This window comes from Protobothrops mucrosquamatus, unplaced genomic scaffold (assembly GCF_001527695.2).
Source record: "Protobothrops mucrosquamatus isolate PMUCROS unplaced genomic scaffold, P.Mucros_1.0 scaffold2735, whole genome shotgun sequence".
In the NCBI taxonomy this organism is placed as follows: Eukaryota; Metazoa; Chordata; class Lepidosauria; order Squamata; family Viperidae; genus Protobothrops; species Protobothrops mucrosquamatus.
The window spans coordinates 151,667-160,991 of record NW_015388776.1 but is presented as its reverse complement, the minus strand read 5'-3'; the positions used below and the strand labels follow the sequence as shown (position 1 = coordinate 160,991).

Below are 9,325 nucleotides of genomic sequence, written 5' to 3'. Positions count from 1 at the left end.
AAGGGGCCACTTCCCTCCCTCCCAGGTGGAATAAGAGGCTAGGAAAGCAAAGTTTAGAGACTGGGAAGGCGTCTAAGCGCCTTCGGCTAAGCGGAGCTTGTGCCCGGAGATTTGTGAGCGAGCGTGGCGGCTGGCTGGCTAGCTGGCAACTGGTCCTTTTCCGTGGGATTTTCTTGGATGCAAAAACGGTGTTTTTTTCCCTACAGAGACGCCCCTCCCGGGAAACAGGTAAGAAAGGGCTGGTGGTCGTGATGGGACGGTCGTTTGGACCGTCCCTCTCTTTTCTGCAATAAACATCAAACGGCAGAAGCTACGAGTGGCCCGGGGGTGCTGGGGGCTGTGATCACGGAACTGAGGCTGGCCACAGGAGTGCATGGACTGGCTTGAAGTCCCCAGAGGAAAAGCGGGACTAATGCTGTGTAGACAAGGAAATGCATCTGGTCAGAAAGCGCCGCCTTGGGGATTAGCAGTTGCCCCCCTGCCCGCGCCCCCCCCGCCCGCCCCCGTGATATTGCCTAAATTATTCCAACTTTATTTGTTATTCCTGGAAACCTTCGAGAGAGGCAGGGCGCGTTCACACGTGAGGGTTTTTAGTCAGTCTTTTTGTTTTTTATTGAACGTGTCAAACGGGTCGGTGTCGCTCTCTGTCTCTCTTCATCCTTTCAAATCCGCGAGATGTAAGTTAGAAAGCAGAAGGGTTTCGCTGGATCAGATTCCCCCAGGTGAGCAAAAGGTGGATCCGGCTCAGGAGGTGTGACGTCAATGCGTTGGAAATGTCCACCACCCAAAAGGGATACACTCAGTCGTGTGTATGCTGGATTGGATGCGAAAGGGCCTGTGGAGCCAGCATGTGAATGAACTGGGCCGAAAAACCTGAACTGTTAAAGACAAAACTATTAGACAAGTGCCTGGATTCCCACATGCAGATTAGCACTTCTTATTGAATCCTTCCTTCCTTCCTTCCTTCCCCCTTTCCTTCCTTCCGTCTTTCCTTCCTTCCTTCCTTCCTTCCTTCCTTCCTCCTTTCCTTTCCTTTCCTTTCCTTTCCTTTCCTTTCTTTTCCTTTCCCTTTCTTTCTTTCTTTCTTTCTTTCTTTCTTTCTTTCTTTCTTTCTTTCTTTCCATAACTCTGCCAACTAACTGCCAGCAGTTCGATCCAGACTGGCTCAAGGTTGACTCAGCCTTCCATCCTTCCAAGGTCGGTAAAATGAGGACCCAGATTGTTGGGGGCAATAGGCTGACTTTATAAACCACTTAGAGAGGGCTGTGAAGCACTGTGAAGCGGTATATACGTCTAAGTGCTATTGTTATTGCTCTTCCTTCCTTCCTTCCTTCCTTCCTTCCTTCCTCCCTCCCTCCCTCTCCTTCCTTCCTTTTTTCCTTCCTTCCTTCCTTCCTTCCTTCCTTCCTTCCTTCCTTCCTTCCTTCCTTCCTTCCTTCCTTCCTCTCACTCGCCTTCTCCTCGGAGGGTGGACTAGAGGCTGAGAAATTGAGAGACGCTGCATCCTTGCCGTATGACCACAGTTGAGACTAGAATTGATGTTGCTAAGATAGAAAACCGGTTAAGGGAATTTTTTGTGTGTCCCATTTTACGACGTTTCTTCCCGCATTGGTGAAGGGCGTCACTGCGGTTGTTAAATCAGTAACAGGGTTGTTAAGTGAATCCCCGCAGCCTTGGCTTCTCAGAAGGTGGCAAAAGGTGGACACGCGACCCTGGAGCACTGCCACGGTCACAAGTAGGAGGAATCGGTTGTCAAACCCTCCAGAGGTAAATCACGCGACCAGCGGGGATGCTACAACGGTCATAAGTGTGAAAAATGGTCGCAAGTCCCTTTTTTTGCAGCGCCGTTGTCGCTTCGAACGGTCACTAAACGAGGACTACCTGTAGCCACTGAGCAGGCAGAGTGTGCCATTAGTTTGAGAGACCGCGGCGCTAATCCATGACTGAGCCACGAAACCCCAGCGGTCTCAAGCTGGGGGGGCGGACGCCCTGCGTGGGATAGGGCACCAGAACCGGGGGGGGGGGGCTACTTCTCTTTCGCTCTGCCCACAGGCCCGCGCTTAACCCTCACTAACGGAGGCCAGCATGGCTGAATTAACCCGGCTGGGGTCCAGGCTGGGCTGGTGCAACCCTCTGGGGATCCTCCTCCCCCCGCCCCATCTTCCCCCCCCCCCCAGTTTCATGCCATCCCAGTCAATCGGTCAGCCCCCCCCTTGGATTCGCGTCGCGCGAAATCTGCTCCCGAGGCGGCTTCTGCGCCGAAAAGGGACCCAGGGGCGCGTTAAGTGGAACCCACCCACCACCCACCTCTCTTTCCCACGTCCCCGGGAGCCGACGCGTGTAAGCCACCCCTTCCCGCATTCCCAAGCAAGCTGCGGGTCACCGCTGGCTCCAACCGCGGATTCCAGGGCGGGAAGGCTGCTGGCGGGGCGTGGGAGGAGGAGGAGGAGGAGGGTGGCTCGCGCGCGCTCGGTGGCTCGGGTTTCCACGCGTCCTCCTCTTGCGCGCCAGCTTGCCAGCCCCGGCTCGAGCGCGCAGCTCCCCCGAGGGGCCCGGGCGGAGGGGGGCGCTCGAGAGCCGCCCTCCCGGTGGCTGGGCTTCCCAGGACCTCGGCTGGGCGGTGGGTTGCAGCCTGGCAGGCGGCGAACCCCAACCGTCCCGCCTGCTCCGCTGGAAGGGCGGGCACTTGTTCGCCTGCCAGCTCCGTCCTGCAAGCCTGCGGCGACGTCCCGGGACTGCTTCGGACCGTCTGCGGACCGGGCTCCCCTCCTGTCCCGCTCAGGAGGCGCCCAAGGAGAGGAACCGCCGCACGAGGTGGGCCAAGGGGGCGGGGGCGGGCAGGGACCCCCGCAGGAGTGCAAAGGAACGGGGGCGCAGCTCTTCTTCTCGCCCGCTTTCGCTTTGGGGAGGGGGGCGGGGTGGACGCCACACACCCCCCCCCCGGGAGGCTGAGGGCTCTTTTGCCTCCTTCAGTGTGGTGGTGAAGTAGCCTCTGGGCATGTGGCGAGTGCCGTTATCTCGAGGTCCGAAGAAGGAGCTGGGTGGGGTAGGGTGCGGGGAAGACCCAGGCTCGCCTTTTCACTTAGCCATTGGGTGACCGGACCTGGTTTTAGGAGTTTTATTAATCCTTGGTTAACTTAGGGAAATCAGTGGTTTAGATTTGGCCAGAGGCTTGAGTTGCTGACTAGCCAGCCAGCTGCATTTCAGTTTGGAAAGTTGGAGAAAATCAGCCTAAACTCACCTGCTTCACGAGGTTGTTATATATGTCCATAAATTGAGGAAGGGGAGGCAGAGCGAGCTCCTTCAACCCCCTGGAACACAGCAGGTTGTGCATATAGTTGAAATAACTGCAGGTTGCAAAAAGAAACGACAACCGGTCAAAATATACTTAGCAAAAAGTCTTCCAAATTATTCACGGCTGAGATCATCCATTACGCTAAATTGTAAAGGTGGATTGCTAGCGTGTTGCCTGAACTTAACAGTTGCAGGTTGCAAACCACGGATTGTGGCTTTGTGGTAAGGCGGCGGAGGCAGCAGGAGCTGACTGCGGTGGTGTTGCGCGCAGCCACTCTCCCACTAGTCTGCCTGCCATTCTACATTATGTAACGTACATCACAGGCATTTTTGTATCCTATCCCATTTCAAAGGCAGTGGGGTGACCTTTGTTGGCTTAATCCCTGCTGTGACACAGACACTTTGTATGGAAGAAATGCAAGGGAATGAAGTTCCAGTGGCATTGCAGACTCAAATTTTACTTGGCCACGATTTCCAAACCCTTCTTTGGAAATCTAATCAATTTTGTAGCACTACTTAGAAAAACACACATGTAAGTATCTCAGTGCAGGAACAGTTTTTGTTTTATTTTTTTAAGTCTGAAAGTGGGATTCTTACAGTGTGGCTGTTGACCAAACCAGATTGGCAGAGGGATAAACTTGGCAGTGTCTTTAATCAAATCTAATTCACATATTTTTTGACTTAAAGTTTCCTTAAAGTGATATCTCTGGAATGAAGAGGGCTCTCTTGCTGTACTTATTTTGCACAAGGTGGCATACGTGGGCTGTGTTTCCACACCAGACACATATTAATTGGTGTTCTGGGTTGGCATTTGTACTGTTCAGATTATCTGTTTCTGGATTTGCAAAAAGTGCCGAAGGATAAACTAAATATAGGAGCTTGGTTCTTAAAACCTGCCAAGCCATGAATAAAAAAAAGCCAACATTGAAATTAAATAAGCACAGTCTGTGGTGCACAGGTAGGTTTTTAACCGATCTGGTTAAGTGCATTGAGTCAACTCAACCACACAGCCACAAACTACATTGGTTGGATTAATGTGCAATCAACCAAATCAATTTTGTGTTTGCATAAATCCAATCATTGTCGGCCTTTTGAGGTAGGCCAGGACAGGAAAAGGACATGATGAGAACTTCTGGAACTTTACTTTTATAGGGCATAATAAGAATCTTGAAAACCCAACAGATCTTCTTTGCGGCATCCTTTTCTACCCAAGACAGACAAGGTGGATCAATTTTGAGTTTCTTCCTCAACCCCCCCTCCTTTCTTTCCAGGCTGAGGAGATGTTTTTGTATCAGCTGCTGCATGCTTTCTTCAAGATTATCACTGTTGTCCTCCTACGATCAGGATAGTCTCCTTTTTGCTCTTCACAACAAACTTGTGAGATAGCTTGAGCGAACCACTGGCTTGCTATATTCAAGGAAGGATTTGATACCATATCTGATGGGCTTTGATCTAAAACTAGCCACTTGGATGCCTTTGATTTATTTATGCATTTTTCTTTTGGGGGTTTAAACCGTGTGACAGAGGATATTTTGGAAGAAGGCTTTATCTGCAGGGAAAGTATTAAATCTTATAAAAAGGAGGAGTAGGAGGAGGAAAATAGCTACCTTATTAAGCCCTTATGGCTTGATCTTGGTTACTTGATGTTGTTGACATTGGTGGCGGGCAGCTTTCTTTTCAAGTTGAGCTTCAATCTGCCTGAACATGGTTGAGCTGAGAAACTAAACAGGGTTGGGCCTAGTTTAAATTTGGATAAGAGAAGTATTTCCAGAGCTGTAGGCTGAACGGGGCAAGTGAACAACAATCCTGAGCAAGGCCATAGCTAACTACTTTCATATTCTTTTTAAGAGAACTCTGTAAATATGTCTTGAATTTTTTTTGGGGGGGGGATGAGGGCTATGTTTGATGTGGGCAGTATTCCGAATTGCAAATATTTGAGGTAAGCCTCTATGTCAGTGGTGGCGAACCTATGGCACGGGTGCCAGAGGCGGCACTCAGAGCCCTCTCTGTGGGCATGCGCGCCGTCGCCCCAGTCCTAGGCCTTCAGCTGGGTTTTATAAAACCTTTTTGCTTTAGGCCTCCGCCGCCGTGTGCAAAAAAAAAAAAAGGTTCAATCAATCAGTCAATTTCAACTTCTCACGGAAAAAAAAAGATCTTGCAAAGTTGGAATTGAACTTTTTAGTCCCACCCAGTCTGCTGTTACCACCGCAGCCACGCCCACCCAATGGGCCACACCTACCCAATGGGCCACACCCACCCACCCAGCACCTGACGATGCATAAGTGGGTTTTGGGTTGCAGTTTGGGCATTCAGTCTCTAAAAGGTTTGGCATCACTGCTCTATGTACAGATAGTCCTCGGCTTACGACCCCATGTGAGCCCAAAATTTCTGTTGCTAAGGGAAACAAGTTGTTAAGTCAGTTTTGCCCCATTTCGCAACCTTTCTTGCCACGCTTTGAAGCAAATCTCTGCGGTTATTAAATTAATAACGAGGTGGTTAAGTGGCTTCCCCACTGACCTGGCCAGAAGGTCGCAAAAGGGGATCACATGACCCCAGGACATTGCGACCGTCGTAAATACAAACCAGTTGCCAAGCGTCCGAATTTTGATCATGTGACCACGGGGAGGCTGCAACGTTCGTAAGGTGTGAAAAACGGTCACAAGTCGCCTTTTTCGGTGCCGTTGTTAAGTTTGAACAGTTGTAAGTCAAGGGCTATCTGCACGTCTTCTAAATAAGTTCAAGCCACTGGCTTGGTTCAAGTGGAGTTCGAAAAAAGTCCGTGGAGCTTAGCGACTTCAATCCGTACAATTACAAAACCTTTATTCGCAGAGGACCTGCACCGCGAATTTTTCGTGTCAATCAGAGGTAGGAAGTCGTGGAAAACGTCACGACCGTGCTGGTCTGTCCGTAGGAGGTGGGACCCGTGCACCTGCCTTCTCTTCTTCGTGCAGAGAGGGCTCGGTTGAGGGCTTGATCTGAGGCTGGCGCTGCCCAGTGTTCTCTTCGCCTTTGAGCAACGTTGCAACCCCCTGTAACATCACGAAGGTGGAACCCTGCCAGCCGGTTGGCTAAAATCAGGAACTTCTTGCAGTTAAGTTTGGGTGGGTGGGGGGAAAATGCTTTTCATAGAAAAAGGGAGAGTAAAAGCAGCAGTTGGTGAGTCTCTAGTGCGTAACTCTCTGCAGACTTTTTTTTTTAAACAAAAGAATTTGTTTTGGCACCGCAAGAAAGGCGATGTGACTATGCCCTTTGGACAAAAAAACAACCCCCAACAAAACAAAACATTGAAAGATCCTCTGTTTCTAATCCACAAAACAATCCTGTGCGCTCCCCTGCCCAGCCTCCCCCTCCTTTTTGCAAAGTTTAGCCAGAGCTGTTGTTTTTTTTCCAACATGGCTTGGATGTTTTGGCAAAGGCGGCTTCAACGTTCTGGCCTTTGCCTCTTTTTTTGTCGGGAAGCAGGGCGAAAAGTGTTGAAATAGCGGAGCAGGTTTGATTTCGTTTTTGGCTGCAAGGGGAGGAGGGGACGGAGAAGGACTCTGCCTCGATAAACTGGTGGAAGGAAGGAAGGAAGGAGCAAGGGGGAAAAGGGCTGGGTTTTCCTGCCCGAATTGAAAGTCCCTCGCTTTTTATGCTGGACTTATTTTGTTCCTCGCGAGTCTCTATTCCTGGCCAGGATAAACCCTCCGCTGTTTAGGCTGCACCATTTCCAGGGATTGGTTTGGACTGCTCTCCCAGTTTGCTTTAGTCCTTCAATTTCTGGCACGGGGCACTTGAGAACTACGCATACCGACCTCCAAAATCCTTTTCTGCTCTTTTCAAGGTCCCACAAGATGGCCAAGGTCAACATCCCCAGACGGCTTGGGAAGGTGCTTTGGTCTGCTGTCATTTCCATCTGCGTCAGTCTGCAGGTAAGCCATGGATCAGACGAGGAAAAATTAATATAGCATCATGGTTAAAATCCTGGGCGAGGACCTGGGAGGTGGTTTGCAGTGCCGACTCAGGTACCAGAAATCTAGGACTCTCAGAAATGTATTTTAAAAAAAAAATTCAGAAAGAACAAAAACAAAGTAAGTTTGGTTTTATTTAATAACATTTTATTTTATTTCGGTTCATTTTTTAGGAAGCAAATTAAGCCAGTCGATTAATTAAGTAACTCCGTAAAATTTTAAAACTTTTGTTTAAGGACATGTTACTTTACTTTAAGAGGTTGCTGCTGCAGATCTCCCTAAAGCCCCTGTCTCCAAAGGCAAGGATGGAAGAATTAGGCTGGGGATTATGGGTCACACATTCCTTCCTCTTTCAAGAGGCATCTAAAAATTCCCACCGAAGAGGTTGCTGAATTATTCTTTGTACAAATTTCTCTGCAAATTTCTTTATCGTACCCTGGAGGTTTTGGTCAGCCAGACAAACATGAAGAAGAAATTATCATATTTTTTTTTTAACTCACTGACTTGTAGTTACGTCTTCGTCCAAAAGGGCACAGAAGCAAAGGCTGAAGATTAGATACAGGACCATTCCCCATTCCCCCAAAAGGCAGTTATGAATTTGTCAAGCAGACTCTTCTGTGAAACATTTAGCCATATCTTTGACATACTTCAGCATTGACAATGCTAACCGCAAAGCTTATGCAAGTCTCTGCGCTTTTGCTTTTATGAGTAATGGTAGCCTTCTAATTAGTGTTTTTGTGATCTAAACAGCTGTCACCCCTCCTTTATTTTTTTGGCAGAATTTACATGGGGTAGAAAAGAGGGAAGCTGAGAGTCCTGCTTTAGAAGCAATTGAGTAGTAATGTGTTTTTATATGGTAGAATGTTTTTTTCCCCCTTAAAGTTCCATCGAATACTAACAAAGTGGGAATCGGTTACCACAATAAAACTGCTTATTTATTTAAGGCATTTGCCAGGCCAATATCAATAGTGGAAGACATTGAGCAACGAACGGATTTTGAAATATACAGCATAAGGTTAACATGAGGAATCGGCAAAACCAGCAAGCAGATTTCTGCCTGAAAACCGCTTGATTGAGTGCCTTCTAAAATTGCACGGTACTCATTCTTGTAGAGCATACCTGGGGAGTCTTAAAGGGGCTTTTCCAAAAGGCAACTTGACTATGTTTTTGTTCTTGAGAATATAATAATAATAATAATAACAACAATAACAACAATAATAATAATATAACAGTAGTAGTAGTAGTAGTAGTAGTAGTAGTAGTAGTAGTAGTAGTAATAGGCGCCTTGGGTGCAATTCCAAAACAGCTGGAGCACCACTTGAACACCATTGGCATTGACAAATTCGCCATTAGTCAATTGCAAAAGGCGGCCTTACTAGGAATAGCTTCCATCCTGCGACGATATCTGTGATACCATCCAACATCCACATCTGCCTATCCCAGGTCCTTGGTAAGGACTCGATAGGTAGACAAAAATGCCAAATCCAGTCTGAACATCTGGCTGATAATCTGTGCCAGATTATCAATAATAATAATAATAATGATGATGATGATGATGATGATGATGATGATGATGATGATGGAAGGGACCTTGGAGGTCATCTAGTCCAACCCCCTGCTCAGGCAGGAAACCCTATACCATTTCAGACAAATACTGTAGCTGTCCAACCTCTTCTTGAAGTCTCCAGTGTTGGGGCATTCACTGCTTCTGGAGGCAGGTTGTTCCACTGGTTAATTGTTCTCACTGTCAGGAAGTTTCTCCTTAGTTCTAGGTTGCTTCTCTCCTTGATTATTATTATTATTATTATTATTATTATTATTATTATTATTATTATTATTATTATTATTATTATTATTATTATTATTATTTTAATTTCTATATCGCCCTTCTCCCGCAGGACTCAGGGCGGTGCACAGCATATTAAAACAGATACACATATCAATAAAAATAAAAACCCCTCTAAAACCAAATTAAAACCAAATATTCGAAGCTGTGTTCCAATTAAAATTATACTTAAAATCGTCCCTAAATAAAATCCTCCTTAGGTCAGGCCCGCTTGCTGGAAAAGCCATGTCTTGAG

General features: G+C 47.6%; 1 protein-coding gene across 1 annotated transcript in view; it reads left to right on the top strand.

Moving 5' to 3' along the window:
* Window positions 1-5,192: 5,192 nt before the first annotated feature.
* LOC107296299 (ADAMTS-like protein 3) overlaps window positions 5,193-9,325 on the top strand; it is a 145,184-nt gene continuing 141,051 nt past the window's right edge. Inside the window, exons 1-2 of the mRNA XM_015825646.1 lie at window positions 5,193-5,233; window positions 7,118-7,205. Coding sequence (XP_015681132.1) covers window positions 5,193-5,233; window positions 7,118-7,205 — 129 coding nt within the window. The remainder of the gene's footprint in view (window positions 5,234-7,117; window positions 7,206-9,325) is intronic.